The sequence below is a fragment of the Erpetoichthys calabaricus genome, chromosome 12 (assembly GCF_900747795.2).
Source record: "Erpetoichthys calabaricus chromosome 12, fErpCal1.3, whole genome shotgun sequence".
NCBI lineage: Eukaryota > Metazoa > Chordata > Cladistia > Polypteriformes > Polypteridae > Erpetoichthys > Erpetoichthys calabaricus.
Window position 1 is genome coordinate 134,979,115 of NC_041405.2, and position 22,297 is coordinate 135,001,411.

The 22,297-nt window shown below is 38.6% G+C and overlaps 1 protein-coding gene across 9 annotated transcripts in view; it reads left to right on the plus strand.

Moving 5' to 3' along the window:
• LOC114662690 (unconventional myosin-IXb) overlaps positions 1 to 22,297 on the plus strand; it is a 99,545-nt gene that overhangs the window by 38,974 nt on the left and 38,274 nt on the right. For all 9 annotated transcript variants that reach the window (XM_051935099.1, XM_051935102.1, XM_028816309.2 and 6 more), the window contains exons 3-5: positions 1,758 to 1,852; positions 1,934 to 1,996; positions 4,505 to 4,604. In XM_051935099.1, coding sequence (XP_051791059.1) covers positions 1,758 to 1,852; positions 1,934 to 1,996; positions 4,505 to 4,604 — 258 coding nt within the window. The remainder of the gene's footprint in view (positions 1 to 1,757; positions 1,853 to 1,933; positions 1,997 to 4,504; positions 4,605 to 22,297) is intronic.

Genomic DNA, 22,297 nt, shown 5'->3' on the forward strand with positions numbered 1-22,297 from the left:
AGCATATTTATGTCAATTTACCTCAATATAAAAGTGAGGTCACTATGCCCAAAAATGTTGGAGGCCCTCACTTTTGCGCTTGTGCTGCACATCCGTCTCTCTTTGCAAGAACCAACAGTACTCACCCATCATGCTTGGTGTGAATTTTCCCCGATATCATTTTTCCATCATCTTTGTATCTTGATGAAATCTTTCCCCGTGCTCACCTCTGACCGCTTAGGTTTGGTGGAAAAAAGTCGAGATGAGAATGTAAAAAATGCATCTTCAGTGACATTCTGGCTCCCGTAAGCTAATATACTTTCAGTAGGTTCTCCACAAGCTCAGCGTAATTCTCTGCCCTGTGCTTGTCAAGAAGATTCTGGACAACCTGCACGAATGAGGGTGCTGATTCAGTTGGCTTCAGTTTCTTTTTGAACTCATCGTCAAGCATCAGTTCACGGATTTCCTTAATTTTGGCTTCACTTTTCTCGAGACCAAACTTATTTCTTAAATGCTGAAATACATCGCCTTTACTGTCCAGTCACCCTAGTTGTCCAAGACCTGGAACATCATAACTAAAAAACGGGTCGTGCTGGACGAAAACGGTTTTCAGATTTGAAGTCAGCAAGTGAAATTTGTTAAAGTACAGGTGAATGAATCCCAGTAGCAAAATGCTTGTTGACCAGTTTTATTGTAAGGAAGAGGATTAAGAGGAATACAGAACGTTAGTTGGAGAGACTTGGTGGCAAAGAGTTTGATGACGCTGAATGTAGAGGCTGCTGTAGACAAGAATAAATGTAGATTGAGTGTCTGGATGTTTGGCTCCTAACAGTTAGGAAGTGATATCAAGTTTTGTTTGAAGAAAAAAAAAAAAGTAGAATGGCTACATATCCTGTGCATAATATTTAAATGACTCCACTTATGCGTACTTTAGTCAGGCCAGGGTTGTACCACTTTGATAAGTAAGAGTACCCCTTCATCAGTAATTCAAGTGAATATAGATTGTGGGCCCACTGCTCGTCCCCTTCTTAACTGCACACAACTATACTTCATCCGGCCATTCACTACATATGGTAGTGCTGTAATGTGGGCATTGTTGAAGAGAAATGTGCTTGGAAATTTTAAAGCAATATAAAATGACAATTATTTGAATATGTAAAGAAAAAGTGGTTGACTTTATTGTGTCTTTCTTTGTGTGATGATAATCACTTACTAGGTAATGTGTGTGAAAAGTTGTACGGAAGCTGATTTGGCCTTCTGTACTTGTTCTACTTTAGATTTCTAACAAATCAGAGGCAGAGAGAATCATGACACCATACTTTATGTGAGTTTATTTTAAGTAAGTGCTTGTGCATCAATGTCATTGTATTATGCTTTCCTTGGTACTTGAAAGATATAATGATATTTGAGATGGAGGAAGAAGAGGAAGAGCATTGTCTCCCTACCCAACAGTCCCTTACCCTCATTTTCAACTGTGCTGCTCAAGTTACTGAAGGCTTTGTGTGTATGTGTGTGTGTGTGTGTGTGTTTTTTTTTTTTTTTGCTCTTACAAAAAGGGCATTGTGTGGCTCTACAGAAGCAGCACTGATGCCAGGGTTATTCAATAGGAAACATGGGCCTCGGGATCATCAGATGACCATTCACACCTGACAACCCAGGCTGGAGCATGCAATAAATGTACTAGAGGCAGACAGAATACCATTATTGGAAAGTAATATCCCACTTATCCTGCAGTTTGCCTTTTAGTTCATTCACATCTTTTTGTCTGCTTCACCCAGGCTTTTGGCAATGCAAAGACCGCACACAACAACAATTCCAGTCGCTTTGGAAAGTTTATTCAAGTCAACTACCTGGAAAGCGGCATTGTCCGAGGGTAAGTAGGGAAGGCTTGGTACTTTGACCCAGTTTTGTATTATACTGAACATCTATCTAACAAGATATTTCCTTCTGGCAGAGCGGTTGTGGAGAAGTATTTGCTGGAAAAGTCTCGATTAGTATCTCGGGAGAAGAATGAAAGGTAGGGGACACTATGATGACCATAAGTGATAGTTGGGCTCTTCTTAGCACCTATAGGTGGCAGTTTGGCATGTTACTCCTTAATCTGGTCACTTGACTTGTATAGTGCTCACTCCACTCACCTTTTCATAAGGTTCTTCAATTAATCCTCAAAGAATAATTCAGTAGCGATGTACCCCCAACATTTTGCCTGCTACTCCTTAATCTGGTCACTTGACTTGTATAGTGCTCACTCCACTCACCTTTTCAAAAGGTTCTTCAATTAATCCTCAAAGAATGATTCAGTAGTGATGTACCCCCAACATTTTGCCTGCTAGGGCCTGAATTTCACTATTTATGATTTGTGATTTCCTCTATGAAGCTGTAAATGATGTGATTTTTTTTTTTTTTTTTAATTTATTTATTTTTTTTTACAGGTTTGAGGTTTAGTGTGGGTCTTAAAAGAAATGAAATCATCATAGACTTTGTGCATATATACTTACTGATATTTTCTGTTCACTAATTGTAAAATAGATAATGCAGAAAATCAATACTGACCAAAGAACTAACTAAGTAAAATTTAATGGACAAGTAAAATTGAAATTTCAAATGTTACAAACTACTGATATTTACATTTTTCCCCACTTTAAAAGCTGCATTTGTGATATCAGATTTTATTGAAGCTCAATCAGTCATTTCAGACTTCTTGCAAAAGCAGCGTTTGTTCTGTTTTCAAGGTATTACGTATACAGTAAGTTATGAGATATTTGCTATTGCTAGTTCCTGTACCTATCCAGAAGTACATGAAATGCAGGCCTGATAACTTTAAGTGTAATAATCAGGCCATCCTTCACTGAAGCTGCATTACAGTCACTTCCATGCTATTCAAATATGAGACCTACTTGCTTTTGGTAATTTTAGATGTTGTACTTATGAACATTACATTGCCCTCAAAAACCCAAGAAGCACCACAAATTTAATGTTTTGTAATTACCTTTTAGTACTGAAATAAGCTGTTTTAGCATCCCCACAACTGCATGTTTCTCTTTTTGCACTGCTATTAGCACACAAGTTCTATCATTAGAGTGGCTTGCCATCTGCTTCAAAGCAGCATTCTGAGTTGAGCTACATAAAAGTCTGGCCAATGTGGAAGTTCTTAAACACTGACAAATAAATCATATTTTATAATGAACATATAGTACGGTTCATTTTGTCACCATTACAGAAAAGCTTCATGTTTAGAGGTAGCCACCTGTTTTGAAATGTGTCTGGAGTTTTACTTTCCACAAGTAAAGCACTACTGCTGTCTGTATGGAGTTTCCTAGTTCAAACCGTGGGTTTTGTCCCCACTTTCCAAAAACATTTAGGGGAGGTTAATTGTCATTGCTTGTATGGAGTGTCCACTTAAACACCGTATTTGTGTGCGTTTTCCTCCCATATCCCAAAGACATGCAGGTGTGTTTAATTTTCAACTGTAAGTTATTCCTATATGAGTAAGTGTGAGAGTGTGCTCGAGTGGCATTCTCTTCAGTTTTGGGTCCTGCCATGTGCCCACTTCTGCTGGGTTAGGTTCTAGCTTTCTCTTAAGCCAGAACTGATTACAAGTTAGAAAATGGAAAGACAGATATACAAGCATGAACTGCTGCTATAATGGACTAAAAGTTCCATTAAATAATCTTTTTTTTTTTTTTTTTACTCCTCCTTAAAACATGATGATTCCTTCACTGTATTCAACATATTGTGCAATGTTTTTGAGTAACTATGCATGCTTTTAGCTCTTCCCTTCCCTTTTTCCATTCTGTTGAAATGTGCTCTTTTTCACAGTGAAAACTGTAAGCCATCTTTAATTCTGTCGCGATATCTTCCTACTCGCAAAATTCTTATTGTCACAACATCTTCACACCTCCTAATTCCTTTCAGTCACCAATCTTCTGAACATGCAAAATTCCCTCACTATTCAAATGTAGATGGTATGACAATAGTTCGTCTTTTTAGAAAATACTTTGCATGTTCTATAGTTTCTTCCACAGTTCTGTGTTTCAGCATTGACGGTTTAAATAACTTTCCAAAGGCTAGCTAGTTAGTCATTGCTGAGCTTGGAATCCATTACTTGTGTTTATATATATATATATATATATATATATATATATATATATATATATATATAAAAAAACAACAAAACATCTTAACACTTTCCACTAGCTTATGTCAATTCTCATCCTTCCCGTCTTTGGGTTGGTTAGATTTCCTGTCTTTCTGTCATTATACTATTCTAAATTGCTGGAACTGAGTAAGATGTGATTTCCAGCCACTTGCCAGACCATTAAGCTGAAACTGAAAAGCTTTGTTGGGAACGGAAATGCACTGTACTTGTTGCTATTTATTTAGCCATTCGTCTGTCATCTGTGAGAAATTAAACCTGTCATGCCCCTTCTCTGGGTGTTTGTCGGGAGGCATACCAGAAATTGAATAAGGTTTAGATAGTACAGTACAAACAATGCAAACTGATTGTTCCCTGTGCACTTCTCAGGAATTACCATGCGTTTTACTACCTGCTGCTTGGATCTTCAGAAGAGGAGCACATGGAATTTAAGCTGCTCCGGCCTGAAGACTACTTCTACCTCAGACAGGTGAGTTTTACCATGTTAACCATGCCAGGCATTTGATCTTGTCCCCCTTCTCTCTCCCTTATTATCAGGTTTTTATGATGATGTCCCTTTTTTCCTGACAAGACAGTAGGTGCCATGATGCATTAGGTATCAGCCCAATTAATTTAGAGTCAACTGATTGAACATAGCCAGGCTCAAACACAGCCATGCCAAATACAGGAAATTGTATATACAGTAATCCCTCGCTATATCGCGCTTCGACTTTTGCGGCTTCACTCTATCGCGGATTTTATATGTAAGCAAATCTAAATATATAACGTGGATTTTTCGCTGCTTCGCGGGTTTCTGCGGACAATGGGTCTTTTTACTTCTGGTACATGCTTCCTCAGTTGGTTTGCTCAGTTGATTTCATACAAGGGACGCTATTGGCGGATGGCTGAGAAGCTACCCAATCAGAGCACGCAGTTAAGTTCCTGTGTGCTGATTGGCTCAGTGACAGAGCACCGAATTCGATTCCGCTGCGTTAACCAGGAAGTCTCGTCTCGCTCATTCAGCATCAATGTGCTCCTGCTACTGCTTCAGGGGCGGTGCCGAAGCACCAACGGAAGATGCTAACGATTGCCGAAAAGGTAAAAGTTTTGGATATGTTGAAGGAAGGGAACAGCTACACTGCTGCAGGACACCACAGCGGCATCAATGAGTCCACGATTCGTTTTATTTAAAAAGGAGGAAAAGAATATAAGATCTACGGCTGCAGTGTCCTTTAACCAGGGTGCAAAACGAGTTGTAAGTGGATGTAATAAGGCGGTAGTCTGGATGGAATCTGCTTTAGGGATTTGGATTGAAGACTGCCAGAAGAAGAACAACGGCAGTGCTACACAGTCGCCTGAAGAGGCTCCTTTAGAAGAGCTGTAATGCTCCCCTTTGTTGTGCAGTAAAACTAAACTCCTCATTATCGGAGAAGTCGTCATGTCATTGTTGGTGAGTAACCATGATTAATTTTCTGTGTACAGTACTTATTAAATGTACATAGTTTAGTGTCACTGTACACACTTTACTGTATACAATTGTTCTTGCATTGTACGTATTTATTGCTGGTGGCCTGTCTATTATAATGGCTGTAACATATGTGGTATCTAAGAGAATACAAAGGGTTTATGCTGTATAATTGTGTGGGAAATGTTTATAATAGTGTGGGAGAGTTTATAAGGGCTTAAAATATATAAAAATAACCATATGAACATATGGTTTTTACTTGGCGGATTTTCACCTTTCGCGGGGGGTTCTGGAACGCAACCCTCGCGATCGAGGAGGAATTACTGTACTTTTATATGGCACATTGTTGAATTCATGGGCACTTATAGTCTAATAGATTTTATTATAGTTTACAACTTGTGGTGGTTAATTGTTCATAACTGCACAAGGTACTTTACATCAGCTGAAGATGATACACCTCATGATAAATTATGAAACTTACACAACTTTCATTTGTCCAGTCCATGTGCAATGATGTTAAAGAAGCAAAATGTATTATTAAATGTGTTACATGTTATTTAAAGATCGCTCTACATATGCTCTACATATCCCTCTCTTTACTTCTGTGGCATGTACAGTGCATACTGTTGGGTAGTGATCTGGGCATGGCAAATCCTTTGAATAAAAGTATATGGTGCTTGTGAAGTATAATGCCATCCAATTCATTGGCATGAAGTGCCTCATGGCAGTGTACCACATTTTGGGATGATTCTTTTTCTGTTTTACTTAGTTCAGAATATCTGAATCCTTGCCCCCCTTATTAACTTTAATTCAACTGAGGTTTTGTTAGGCAGCTATTTTTTGTCTAGCCTCTGCATTTACAGTAGGACTAAAGCTCTAGTGCTTTCCTTTTAAAAAGCCTGAAGAGACAGAAAGAACTCTGTATTTTCCTGCTGTTTTTAATTTGTTTTTTAATCTTGAAATCCTTGGCTAAAGGGTTTACTTAGTAGGCAAGTAATAACAATTATTTACTTGACTGTTATAAGGAGCACTTTTCAGAGTAGGAAGTACATGCTTGTCTGTGTTTCCTTTGATTAGGTCAGATTGTGAACATGAAGGATTTAAAGTTCACCTTTGCATTGAGGCATGAATCAGCCTCCTAGCTGCACCCTACTTTTTAGTGATGTTTAAAAATATGCTATTATGTTTTTGAAGTTGAGAGGTTAGTTGGAACTGAATCACAACAAATCTCCACAGGGCAAACGCCATTTAAAAAAGAAAAGACCAGTTGCATATTGTTGGGCAGAAAGCTATCAAATGAGAAATAAAAAAAATGTTTTTCCTAGAAATCAAATGTGAATCCAAACATATCAGATGGTCATCCAAGAAAATAATAGTGTTGCATAGTAGTATCGGGAGTAACTGTCTGTCCGTCTGCATGAAGCAACTTGCCTCCCATGAAAAGTTCTGGGACAGTTCATTTTTTTGAGATATCCTAAACACAGCACCCTATAATCACTTTAAAAAAAGTGATAAATTTCCCATTAAAAGCATTGCCAAATTTGCAAACTCCTCTGTCTTAAAATAAAGAAACATTCTGTGCAACTTAGTTAGTTTACTGATTCAGTTTTAACTTGAGAGCAATTAATTTTAAATTGAATTTTTTTTTCTTGTACTCATTTAACAACCACTACTAATGGCAAAACAATTACATACCAGTATTCTTGCCCACTGAAGTAAGTAAATCTCGCTGCTATACATAACATTTTTAAAAATAGTATTTATTCAATACAGTAGTAACAATCTTATTAGTTTTTTAAGCACAACATAAGACAAGTACCATCCCTTATTCTACTAGAATGCAGGTAAAGGTCTCGTCCTCTTTTAACAGCCTGGCTTCTGACTTTGCCTCATCCCACACTTATGTAGAAATGTGTGAAGAATGGCTTGAAGATACTTTATGCTACAATGACTAAACATGTACCTAGTATTTTGGCTACACTAAAAGCAATCACATGGCTGCATTATTAAAAGATTATAATGATCCAATACAGTATTTCTCTGAAACTGGTATTCATCGGCAAAGCGCCAGCAATGACCCACAATATATTATGTTTGGATGTAGGCAAACAATTTACCTTGAGATTTCTGTTGTCTGTTACAAAAATAATAAACAAAATTGTAATGACAAATGACTTGAAATGACAAACATTTAAAAATGTTAAACCAGGTAGCGAAAGTTGAGTTGAAATTTGGAAAGCTTATGAAATTGGTTATAATTCTTTCTCTGTGACCTTATTTCTATAAACTGAAGGTTGAAATAGCATATCTATCCCTTACCTGATAAATGTTCATAAAGGACTTCTGTCATTAAATTTCATAAACTTTGGGAATAAGAAAATGTGCTTTTCCAGAAGTTCCCAGATTTCAAGTAAAGGGCCCCCTAAATGTTGTTCTGTCTTGTCAGTGCCCCGCCCCCCACTAATATAAAGTCAAAGCTGCATAGCAGAGCATGACCTCTTGATTACTGCTATCAGTAGTCACACTAAGTGATTTTTTGTATAAATCCTGTAAATACCCTTTAAATCGAACTAAATTTTTAACTACAGCAAACTGTTGATGCATATATAATCAAATGTCATGTGATATGTCTATGCTGGGGTACGTAACCTTTTTTGTTGTTGGACCATATGCAGGAATTGAAATATTTTGAAGTACCACCATTTTTTCACCGTTAAATTAAGTACTGCTCTTTTAGTAGTCACAAATAAAAGTGGTGTATCTAACTCCCACCACTTCCCAAAATATTGCATTTGAAGATAACAAGGGAATACTGATAGGTTTTTGTGTGGTTATTTGTCTTTAAGTTTTTCTCATGTATGTCAAAGACTCTTCAAATAAGTAATTTAATGTAAAAACAGTAGTGTGGTTTGAGGAATAAAAATTAGTTTACAATTCCCATAATTTTAATACACACAAATATTCAATTACATGTGCATTCAGATAAAAAGAATTAGGTAAAGTCACAAACATTACATATAAATTAATGTGGAAAAAGAGGAAAATAACTCATTTTGAAGGCTGATTCCGCTTGATGGCACTAAGTCTCATTTTGTTTTATACAGTTTTTATTGTCAGTGTTGGGATCCAATTTTGATAACATTAAGCACAGTTCTACTCCCGCATTCAGCATATTCCTGTATTTATTTTTTTATGAAATGACTAAGGTAACTGAATATTGGTGACTATATTCAAAATGTACTTTCCTGCTGTTTTTTAATATACTAACATGAAATGTTACATATGTGTATTTTTTATTGATATTCATTGACATTTTATATTCCTTTGTTTTAATCTGCCAATTTCTAAAACTGTTCTAAACATAACGTACCAACAAGTTCACTTAAAACTAAAAATATTGTAACGGTGGCGTACTAAATCTGAGTTCAAGGCAGAGAATCGCACTGTTTGAACTGCTCAACTGGGTGGAGGGGTGAGAAAGATAGTACTTGCCTAGAAAACACTCTCTTTATCAAAAAATCCATCAGTCTTGGCACGTGGTTCCAGGGCAGTTTTGATCTTGGCATGGACTGGCTCAAAGAGCTAGTGAGTGAGTAGGAGCGGTTACCTCAGACCCAATGTGTGTAAAATGAGACTTCGAAATGGTGCAGGTGGATGATAAAGAAGAGATAAATGTGGCCAATTGGACAAAACTCTAATAGCAGGACCACCATGAGACAGAGTAGTAGATTCAAATGACAGCTGAGCACAGAGACTAGCGTTTGGCAGCACTGAAACCAGGGGCTCTATGTAATACAATATAAAGAAAATCTTTAAAATTAGGTTTGACTTTTTTATGAACACAGCATGAAGCCCACAGACTAAAAACCACCTTGCAATTCCACACTAAAAGCAAGTCAGTTCCTTTCTTGATGTACAGTGGGGCAAAAAAGTATTTAGTCAGCCACCAATTGTGCAAGTTGTCCCACTTAAAAAGATGAGAGAGGCCTGTAATTTTCATCATAGGTATACCTCAACTATGAGAGACAAAATGAGAAAAAAAAAATCCAGAAAATCACATTGTCTGATTTTTGAAGAATTTATTTGCAAATTATGGTGGAAAAAAAGTATTTGGTCAATAACAAAAGTTCATCTCAATACTTTGTTATATACCCTTTGTTGGCAATGACAGAGGTCAAACGTTTTCTGTAAGTCTTCACAAGGTTTTCACACACTGTTGCTGGTATTTTGGCCCATTCCTCCATGCAGATCTCCTCTAGAGCAGTGATGTTTTGGGGCTGTCGCTGGGCAACACGGAATTTCAACTCCCTCCAAAGATTTTCTATGGGGTTGAGATCTGGAGACTGGCTAGGCCACTCCAGGACCTTGAAATGCTTCTTACGAAGCCACTCCTTCGTTACCCGGGTGGTGTGTTTGGGATCATTGTCATGTGAAAGACCCAGCCACATTTCATCTTCAATGCCCTTGCTGATGGAAGGAGGTTTTCACTCAAAATCTGACGATACATGGCCCCATTCATTCTTTCCTTTACACGGATCAGTCGTCCTGGTCCCTTGCAGAAAAACAGCCCAAAAGCATGATTTTTCCACCCCCATGCTTTACAGTAGGTATGGTGTTCTTTGGATGCAACTCAGCATTCTTTTTCCTCCAAACACGACGAGTAGAGTTTTTTTCATCTGACCATATGACATTCTCCCAATCCTCTTCTGGATCATCCAAATGCTCTCTAGCAAACTTCAGAAGGGCCTGCGCATGTACTGGCTTAAGCTGGGGGACACGTCTGGCACTGCAGGATTTGAGTCCCTGGCGGCGCAGTGTGTTACTGATGGTAGCCTTTGTTACTTTGGTCCCAGCTCTCTGTAGGTCATTCACTAGGTCCCCCCGTGTGGTTCTGGGATTTTTGCTCACTGTTCTTGTGATCATTTTGACCCCACGGGGTGAGATCTTGCGTGAAGCCCCAGATTTAGGGAGATTATCAGTGGTCTTGTATGTCTTCCATTTTCTAATAATTGCTCCCACAGTTGATTTCTTCACACCAAGCTGCTTACCTATTGCAGATTCAGCCTTCCCAGCCTGGTGCAGGTCTACAATTTTGTTTCTGGTGTCCTTTGACAGCTCTTTGGTCTTGGCCGCTCTCATCTTTTTAAGTGGGATAACTTGCACAATTGGTGGCTGACTAAATACTTTTTTGCCCCACTGTATTTCAAATATGAATAAGGTCTAGTAATGGAGTTGAATAGGAAATGCAAATAAACATGCTAAAGTAAGCATTGGTCGCTAATCTATTACCAAGGAGATTTAAATGATCTAGACAATGGCACTTCTAATGCCGTGCAAATTTTCAGTTAATATAATGGTCAATATTAATAATAGGCTTCTTATATTTCCTATTGGCTCCCTTGATTGTAATTGTTTCCTCTTTTTATCAGTTTTCCATTATAATATTTTTATGCTGTTCTGTGAGTCGTTTGTTTAAACATCATTACATTTTACTACATTAATTAATAGGTATTGTCTTTTTGTAATTTAAGTTTGAAGAGTGGAGCATTTAATTTAAATATTTATAAATGAAGAACATTTTAGTTTAACTTTTAAATAGCAAGACCTTATTTGATTCTGTTGTTTTTGGTGTTGTATTAGTTTACTTATTATTACTAGGTCTCTTGTGTTTTTCTATCTATATTTATATCCTTTGACTGCCTTAGTAAGGAGTATTGATGATAATTAGTGTATGTTACATTCATAAACTTATAAGTCATTGTTGTTGGAGGGAAACTCAGTGTTGTGTGTTTTGGTATGCGTCTTGGCATGTTGGAGAACAGAGACCCTGAAATGTCTAATCTTAACCTCCATTGGGAAGGCAGGAGATGGTGAGAGATGGGTGTGAAGTGTAGACTATGGTTTTTAATGTTCATCAATTTTCTGTAATCTTGAACTGTGCGCTTTCGATTGAATTAAATTTTTTCCCTCATTTTTTTGTTTTCTAAAGTAAAAATGTAAACATTCTTAATTAGGAAAGTGGTACATTTTTAATTTTTATATTTAGATCCCATGGCTGAATTACTGCGGTGGGCTGCTGCCCTGCCCGGGGTTTGTTTCCTGCCTTGCGCCCTGTGTTGGCTGGGATTGGCTCCAGCAGACCCCTGTGACCCTGTAGTTAGGAAATAGCGGGGTTGGATAATGGATGGATGGATGGCTGAATTAAATATTACATTTTCATATGCTCTTAGCCCACCTATGCTGGCTATTAATGCTAGAATAAAAATGACAGTTTCTGTAGGTATGTTTGTTGGTGCCTTGTTTGTGCTGCGATATCTTGAGTTTGGGGTGGGCATCAACATAACCCCTCCTTCATGCTTTTGAGGGACAATAAATTTCAAATGCTGAATACATTTATGTTTGATTTCTAACGCATTAGAAAAGGAACAGTTAAAATGTATATTGTATTATTATCTTATTCTGTTTAGACATGTTAGTGATATGTAGTAAAACAAGCATGATGTTTAAATGTAACTCTTTCAGGGAAATGCTACATATATAACAGAAAGGTCACTTCAGAAAATGAGATTAGATACTTTACTGTTAAATGAAAGTAGTCAGTAGGATGTGTAGAAAATCTAGGCTGAATCTTTTTTTCTTTTTTTTATTAATCAATTCTGTTGCAAGTAGTAATGCATTTTAAAGCAATACACAAGAACATATGTACATGGAACTCTGAAGTTTAGCAGATTTTTGCAGCTGGAAAGCCAGTGTGGAGCACAGAAGATCATAGTGGTGGAAGTCTGGTATTGGTGCTTGTGTGAGAAATACAGTATGAGTAGTACCACATGCAGAAACAGCAAGACGCTGCCCTGTAATCATAGGGTGTACAATACTTAAGGCTTATTGCTTACCACTTTATATTTTGTCAAGTAATTCTTAAATTTAAGCTTCTTGATTTAGTATTGTTGGAAGACGATATGTTTTCTAAATATAGTATCAAAATAAGTAATTTTTAAAACATGCAATAGTTTTGTGTAACAGGGCACACACAAACACCACTCAAACAGTGAAAATGGAACTATCTTCAGTCACTTGATTTTATTGTTGATTAAGGAAGTAAATCTACCTAGCTTTCCATTTTGAAAATTTTATAGAAATCTCCCCTGATACAGTATCCTTTAAATTCAAGGAGAATCTCCCCTTTACCCACCACTACCGTCATATAGTCAGAATTCCTTTAGAATTTCTTTTTCAATAGATAAAAAAAGCCTTCTAACATTGAAAGAATTTTTTTTTTTTTTTTTGCCTTGCTGCTTTACTCATTAACCTATTTAGCACACAGCGTATTTAACTGTTTTAAGTGTGGTGGCACAGTGGTGTAGAGGTCTGCATGGCTTCCTCACAGATTATTTCCTGAGTTCAAATCCTGCACAGTTTTTGTCTGTGTGAGTTTTTCACCAATTACTCATAATTTTTCCTCCCACTTCACCAAATACATGCTTTTAGGTTTAATTTTAAGTCCAAATTGGTCCTGTAGTAGTATGGCTCTGTGCACACGTGGTCTCTATTTTAAACTGAAGCCCCATTCACGGTGGATTCCTACCTGCTGCAAGGGTGGTCTCTAGCTCTGCCATCCATGAATTGGATCAAGTGGTTTTGAGAAATTTGTTAATGTATCAGAGAGTATATTTTTGTAGCCTACCTGTAATGAAATAGACAGCTTTATTTTTCTGAAATGTATAATTTATAAAACATTGCATTTTTAGTCTTGTAATCATTGATCTTTGTGTGCCTATCTGTCAGTCTGACAAAAAAAAGTACTTTTGTAGTTTGTTTAGAGACCGTGAATTCCATTTACATTAGGGTAGAATGGTTTCTTAATTATCAGTATTTTTTGTAAAACATGCTGCCAGTGAAACCCTTGCACTCTTGTGAACTGCAACACAACCATAACTTACACATGTGGTTCCTCAGTTTTCTTCTAAGATGCTCACAAAATATTCATGCTTATATCACCAATTACAGATATTTTAATGGTGCTCAGATTTTCTCTCTTGATTGGTAACTCTAAAATGCCCCCAAATAATAATTGTGGCTGTGTAAATGAGTGTGCCCAGTGATTAAGTAGTTTCTTATCTGCAGTACTAATGAGAATTTTTTTTTGTGCTTTGTTAATGCTTTCCTTAAGCAGTAAACTGGTGAAAGACTTCTGTTTTTGGTTAGTCATCACTAGAAGTGGTGATGAAAGGCATTCTGCCAGCTCCTTGCCAAAGAAACTAAGCTGCCTGATGTGTTTTGCCTTTCTCATTACAATTTTGTTAGGAGTGAGCTTTATAGCCAGCATTTGTACAGATGGACAGAGTGGAGTAAGGTGTCTCTTCAACATTTTGCTCTGTTGAAGGCATAACCAGCTTCTTTTAAATGCCCCCAGCTTCAAAAGTTAAAATCTATATATATAATTCACTAAGGCATGCAAGACATCATGGAGCACGCAAGACAGAGCCAGAGCCACGCCAACCAACTCTTAAGAATTCACTAAGTCCATGGCAAGCAAGACGCATGCAAGACAGAGCCACACCTGCCAACAATTCACTAAGCAGCCGACCATGGCACACGCACGACAGCCACGCCCGCCAACAATTCAAGCATTTGCCAAGAATGTTTTCATTAATCAAAAATGAAAGTCGGAGGTTTGAAGACGATCACATACCGTCATAGTTCCAACCATAAACGATGCCGCCTGGCGATCCGGCGGCATTATTCCCATGTCCTGCCGGGCAGCCAACCGGGTAACCAAAGTCTTCAGGTTCCAGGGGGAGTATGGTTGCAAAGCTGAAACTTAAAGGAATGACGGAAGGGCACCACCAGGGGCCTCATGTATAACGCCGTGCATAGAACTCACACTATAACATGGCGTAAGCACAAAAGCGGGAATGTGCGTACGCACAGAAAAATCCAGATGCAGGAATCTACGCACGCAAACTTTCACGTTACATATCACTAACATGTCTAAACAGAATAAGATGATAATACAATTTACATTTCAACTGTTCCTTTTCTAATACGCTAGAAATCAAACATAAATGTATTCAGCATTTGAAATTTATTGTCCCTCAAAAGCATTCCACTACATAAATCCCTATCAGTGTGAAAAGTAACGTACGTGCACGCGCCTTCTGGCCCGCCCCAACTCCTCCCAGAATTACGCCTCTTTGAATATGCAAATCAATATAAATAGCCTTCTGTGAAAAGACAATGGGAAAAGCATGGGGGGAAATATAAGAATTTCAGTGAATACCAAGTGGAGGCAATGGAAAAACGTACTATTTGTTGGTTTAAACAGTGGTATAATCAACAAAAGGAAGTTGATCGAGTGACAGAGCATTGGAGAAACTCGAAAGCTCAAATTCACAAAGTCGCACAGTGCCCGAAATAAAAAAGAAATCACATTTCAAAGTCGCCGTTAAAAGGCGAGTCGTAGCCCACCGTCTGAGTGTCATATGAAAGCTTATTAGAGTACAGACAAAAAAAATAGGCACACAGTGGGGAAAAAAACACGAAATGTCAACTTTAATCTCGAAATTTCCACTTTAATCATGTAGTTTATTTTGCCATTAAAGTAGAACATCATAAACTTCATCTTAAAATCGTTTAATTTACTAGTTTCTCAAATCCCATTGTAACTAAAGTGGCACATTAAATGCTTTGCTCTGTATTTGATCTTCTATGTGCTCTACATGTGTGAATCACTACCTGCTTCTTAAATGGGCTTTCTCTTTCTCCGACAGGACACATAATCCATTACATTCGTGATATTACAGCTCTCTGAATAATTAAAATACTGAGATGTATAAGTGATATCTTTTTCATAATGATAGGAATGAAAGCATGTTATTAAACATGGGAACACGGTGGCGCAGTGCTTGTTCATATCTCACGCAAGAGGCTTGCTGCGCCATGCGCGACCTTCAATGAAATAATTTATCACAGCAGTACTGTCTCTTTCAAACGTACTAACCTCCAATTCCTGTCCTTACTTTTCTTTCTCCAAAAACCCAATCGCCACACAATCAGCTATATAGACGTGAAGCCATCTATAAGCTTAAAATGCCGATTCTTCAAAACTTTTAAGAAACATTAAAATATCTTCGTAGTACATGTTTAATTATTCTATCCGTCTAGCATTCCAGTGTCGCGTCAGGACCAGTAAGAATACAACGCAATGCAGGAACAATCCCTGAACTAGCTAGCGCTGCGGCACCGTGTCCTCACATGTTTAATTATTAACAATACAGATTATTTAAATGAAGTTAAAGTTTTATCTGTATAATATAATCAACATATTTTGCTGCATTTCATCTTAAAAATGAATACCGTCATCATATGTAAATACGCGCTTTATAAAGTGGCGCAGGTTGTGCAATATTATAACTGTAGTGCAAGTTTACAGTGAGGTAATTGTACTTATAAGTAAACAGTTCTACAAGGAGCACTTGATGGACTGATTGAGTGCGTTTATAGTTCTTGGGATGAAACCTTTTCTAAACCGCGAAGTCCGTACTGGGAAGTCTCTAAAGTGTTTTGCCGTGGCTCAGGCAGCGTCTGCTTCATGCTGTATACCGATATTTCTCTTTCCGATCAGCTGCTGCTGTGACTCCTCACTCAGATACAGTGATATAAGTACTCCGACTGGTACAGTGAGAGTAATATGGAAAAAGATGATCTGCTGTGGCAACCCTCAACGGGAGCAGCTGAAAGAAGAAGAAGATGCAGTGAGAGTTACAATGCTAAAGCAGTTATGGTATTTGGAATACTATGGCTATTCCCTGGACCATTATATTGCTGCAGGTTAATTACAATCAGATGCGTTACACTAATAAACAATATGCAGTTAGTTTCAGTGTATTTATAAAGCCGCGTCAGGAATGTGGAGCTAAGAAAGAAAGGGTGTCCACGCAGGAACAGTAGCACTGCTTTGACGCTGGGTGCCGCCAGTCTGCAAAACCGAGCGGAGAAATTGCGTACGCCAAGGTATGAGTTACAGTGGAAATGTGCGTGGCTTTACGCCAAGTTTAGGTTTTATACATCGCGATTTGAGCGTGGAAACGGGAGTACGCAACATTTCTGTGCGTACGCACCATTTATACATGAGGCCCCAGGTGTGGAGCCTTTCGCTTAATTTGACTCAACACGGGAAACCTCACCCGGCCCGGACACGGAGAGGATTGACAGATTGATAGCTCTTTCTTGATTCTGTGGGTGGTGGTGCATGGCCGTTCTTAGATGATGGAGCGATTTGTCTGGTTAATTCCGATAACGAACGAGACTCCCTCCTGCTAAATAGTTACGCGACCCCCGAGCAGTCGGCGTCCAACTTCTTAGAGGGACAAGTGGCTTTCAGCCACGTGAGATTGAGCAATAACAGATCTGTGATGCCCTTGGATGTCCGGTACTGCACGCGCGCTACACTGAATAGATCAACGTGCGTCTACCTGGCGCCAAGAGGCATGGGTAAGCCGTTGAACCCCATTCGTGATGGAGACCGGGGCTTGCAATTGTTCCCCACGAATGAGGAATTCCCAGTAAGTGCGGGTCATACGCTCGTACTGATTAAGTCCCTGCCCTTTGTACACACCCACCCTCGCTACTACCATGGTCGGGTGACTTGGTGGATTATATATAGAAAAGCAGCCGGAACCGCAAAGAACAATGAAAAGTCAACGTGGCTCAGAGGTGCATGTGGACTGTAGCAGAGTCGAAAGCGACTGAGGCGGTGTTTGGAAAATGAACAGTCAACGTGACTCACAGGTACATGTGGACTGTACACAGACGAAAGCAACTCGGGTGAGGAGTTGGGGGCGGGCACATGAGCAGGCAGTGTGTACTGAACGATGACTAAGAGATGACTAAGAAATCAGCAGACTAGAATGGCGAGGGGGGTGGAATGGGCATCCTTCCCCTCTCCCCCCGTTCCGCCCTCCGCGCCCGAGTGCCGTCCAGCCCCGTCCCTCGCTCTGGAAGGTGGAGGCGCGATGGCGGTCCTCCAGTTTTCAGTCACGGACAATTGTATGTTGCCATCTCCAGAGTTCCATCTTTTCATTCACCTACAGTCGTATCCTCAAACCCACCCCATTTGGACAACTGTGTCTTTCAGGAAGTGTTCACCCATCAATACATAATTATGCGACGTATGCTACGCCGCGGGTTGGCTAGTACAACATGAAAGCCATACTTGATTGAAGAAATAAACAGGCTGTTCAAAAAATGTATGTGCTGTCAATTAATTAAGTTAGTGTTAATTAGGCCTAAAATATCCTTATGTAAAATATTGAATATTTCCCCTTGCCTGTATCGTTGTGTGCTCCTAACCTTAACCTTATTAGAGGTAAATTTTAAAAATTTAATCAAAAATAATTTTCACCTTACTCTGCACAACTAAGCATCATGTGTCTTGTAATTGTACACTTTTTTTTTTCCAAAATAGCCAGTTCATATTTTTGGATAGCTTATGTTTTCATTTGCTTAAGCTACAGTCTTCTGTTAATTAGAACAGACTTTTCCTTATCAGATGTGTGTTGGATAATCACCAGCTTCTTAAACTGAAGATTGAACATCTCTCTGATATCTTGTCCACTTCATAGGAAGGGTAGACCTTGAAGCCTGATGAGTAGTTCAGACAGGCAGATTTTATATTGTTTGTTTACCCAACCTGGTTTGCCATAAATTGTATTATCTTTACAAGTCACGCACAGTGGAATTGTGGAAAATTTGCACAGAAAAAAAAGCATAATTACATGTACTTCTCTCCATGCTGCCAAATGTGAGAATCTGTAATATTCTTGCTATTCTGTGTTATATTTAAAAAGGGGGTAATGTGTGTCTTTACATGTTCTATAAATTGAAAACTCGAATGTAGTTAATGATTGCATTGTAATGATCTTTGTTTGGCTCATCATTATACTTTGTAAGTGCTTTACAAAGAACAGAAAATAAGTATGCAGTTTATTCCTAATACCAGATGAATACTCAGTTTAACAAAGTGCTATGCAGTTTTGAATCTAGAAGGAGAGCAGAGGGGTAGAAAGACCTAAAGAAAACCAAAACATTCAAGGGTGTGCTGTCATATTTGTCCTTCTATTTGTCCAAGAGACTTTGCGTCATTCTACTTCTCGTATAGTATAATCTCCTCGTGCATTATAGCAGAGAGTGTGAATCCAGCCCATGTTGCAGTGAAACTCTGCGCAAAAAAAAAAAAAAAAAAAAAGCTCAATACAAAAAGCGGATGAGGATTTGGAACAACATAGAATTTTGTTTTATTTTTGATGGCTATTATGTAACTTTGATCAGTGAGAACCAGTGTTCATTGCACATGAAAAATTGTTAGTATCCTGAAAGTTATATTGAAAAATATATGTAATCCCCATACTTTTCAAAATATTTCCAAAAGAATACATATTTTATCATTTTTTCAGACTTATTTATTGATCTACAGTTACAATTGGAAATGTTCAACGCCCTCACTTCAAAACACATTATAACGAAATGAGTCAAGGTTAAGTAAAATGTACAACAAAAAGCCTCATTAAACAACAAAATATTTATTGGTACATATGCATTAATTGACTTAACTTTGAGTTCAAATGAAAAAGTCATTATTTTCATAAATGTATGCGTGCACTATTATTCAACCCACAATTTCAGTACATTTTGGGGAATCCTTTAGCCTTACTTTATAACTTCTCAGTTATAAAATAAGTGCTGACTAGCTTCTTGCACCTCTCTATTGGAATCTTATCCCATTCTTAACATGCAAAAAGTCTTCAGCTCATTGATGTTTGATGACATCTGTGATTCTGCTGCTGCCTTTAAATCTCACAAAAGACTTTGTATGTGATTTATATCTGTGCACTGAGATTTATATCTGTGCACTGAGAGAGCCACTCTTGAACATTCCAGGAAATATTTCTTAACCAAGCTTTGGTTGACTTGGAGGTGTGCTTGGGATCATTGTCTTGGTGGAGAGTCCATTGATCACCAAGGTTCAATTTCCCAACAGATGGTATCACATTTTTAAAAATGGCCTGATATTCCTGGGGATCCATGATGCCAGGTATGTGATCAGGATTTCCAGTTCTGCAGCAGAAGAACATTCCCCCCATGATCAGTGACCCACCTCTGTGCTTGACAGTAGGGATCATACTCGTCTAGTCATAAGCCTGGCCTCTTTCACTCCAGACATACTGTGGTTCATGTGTCCAAATAGTTCTAGTTTAGTTTCATCAGTCCATAGAATTGTCTCTCAAAAGTTTACAGGCCTATCCAAATACCTCTTGGCATATTCTGATCAACCTGTGCTTTTTATTGTGGTCAGGAGTGCAATGTGTCTTGGAGTCCAGCCATGAAGTTCTTTTTTGTTCAGTGTTCGTCTAATAGTTGCCACTGAAATGCTTGTCTGGCCTTCCATCACCTCATCCTGTAAGTGTTTTGCAGTAGCACAGGGTGTTTTTTTTATTATTATTATATATAATTGAGGTGCTACACACATGCAGAGGTGAGTGGATCAGAGAGGTGTCTCAATGGTGCTGCGGAAGAAGCAGCTCATTGCACCTGTGCCCAATTAAAGAGGCAGTATAAGAGAAGCCTGCACAACAAAGAAGAGATGGATGAAAGAACGAGGAAAAAAGAATAAAGGTTAAAGAATGGCGAGAAGCAGGCAGAGAGAGCCTGGCGCAAGCAAAGTGGAGTGAGAGAGAAGACAGACAGCTGGTAGGACAGTCCCTTGGGGAGTGGGAGTCCGATGCTCTGGGCTGCTGTAGTGGATTGCTCCAGCAGAGCGACTCTGAGACCTGGAGAATTTGTTGCTCGCTCCCATAGAAGTCCAGGGAAGGCAGTGGGAGTCAGGGAGGCTTGGGTGGGGAGCCCTGTTGGGGCCACAGATAGCCACAGGGACTCGAGCCTTGATTAGATGAGGTTCATATGGGGTGCCCTACTGGGAGCCATGGAGAAGTAGGGACCTGAACCTGAAGAAGATGGATTGCTACACCTGTCAGGTGGGCATCTCCTCTGTTGTGGGACCTAGTGAGAGGTAAGCTGAAGAAGCATTAGTTTTAAAAGGGTCGTACCGGGGACTGAGTTTTAAAGGACAGATTACTGCCTGTGGATTTTAACCTTGATTTTAAAGGATTGTTTATTGAACTGGTTTTAGCCTTCCCTGAACACTTCATTTTTATTGGATTATTTATGAATGTATGGTGGACCTTTGGAGTACTGCACTATTTGGACACTGTTTATTTGATTTGAATAAAAGCACTTGTTCATTTTTGCACCTACCCCTTCTCTGGATGCATGTGTCCTCATCTGCCTGGCTGATCTCTGTTTCATGACTATTGACAGTGGTGGGTTCAAGAGGCTCCCTAATGCAACAGACAAATGGAACCACCCCACACTGTCACATCCCAATAGTGTCTCTTAGAATGTTACAGTTTTGGTAAATATTCTTAAACTTGGTTCCTTTCAGGTGCAATGACATCATGTCTTGTCTCAGCCAGCTTTTTGTGAATGCTCCTCGGTGTTAACCATGATTGCAACTTACCTTGAACACTTTCATGGGTGGGGTATATTTTTTCATCACAGCTGAAGCAAATTAAGGATCATTTACACAGTTCCCAAAGGATTAATGATGTTTTAAGACCATTTTAGGCCATATAAACTACCAGAAGGTTTTTAAAACAGCAATATTTTATAGGGGTTGAGTAACTGTGACATGGTTATATTAACAATGTACCCTGTTATTTAGGAATACTACTTCATACATTTTCATTGTAGATTTTACATATACTGTAACTCAACTGATAAAGAGGTCACATACCTTTACAATGTTTAGTGTTTGTTTATTTCCGATTATAATTATAAGTCTGATTCTAGTCTTGCACCAAGTGTACCTTAGATAAGCACCGCTTCCCCGTGATGCTATGGTGGAAAAAGTGGGTTCAGAAATTGGATATATAAACTTTGAGCCTGTGTGGTGTGGATTGTAGGGTGGGTGTCTATTCCAAACTCGAAAGAAAAACGTGAAGGTCTAAAATATTCAAAAAAGAAATACACAAAGTATTTATTAAGGAATATTAAACTCAATAGGAAGCTGAAATGACAACAAAGGGGTGAAACAGATAAAATACCTACTTTCCCATATGATCTGATTATTCATAAAACAAGTCCTTTCTTCTACATGGGGTGGTTGTGCTATTTACGCATGCTACTCTTTTAACTCTTTATGCCCATCTTCCATGAATTAGTCTAATTCACACCATAGCCTTTCTTTCTCCTGTTAGTTAAGCCTTTGTCAATGCTTCTGTTAACCAGAAAGATTTTAAGCTCTGGACTATTACATGTTCTTCTGTGCCTGAAAGACTTTGAAAGCGTGAATCCCAAATCTTTATCTTCAATAATCACGACCCTGGTGAATTAATTTCAGGGTCCCAGATTAACATGCAAGTGGCTTCAGACCTTCATTGAGGAGCTCCTCCTGTTGGTCCTACTAAAGATGTACAATGTTGAGTCTCAAAACAGAATGTCCTGACTCTAACCATACTGTGACAGGGCTCCACACTACCATGTAGCAACATGGGGGACTATCCATTGCCTGGTGCTATCATTTCTAGGCTTTTTTTTAAATCTCATGTTTATTTGGTAACACCCACTATTGTCCATAAATAGGATTGATACCTGTGTTCTAT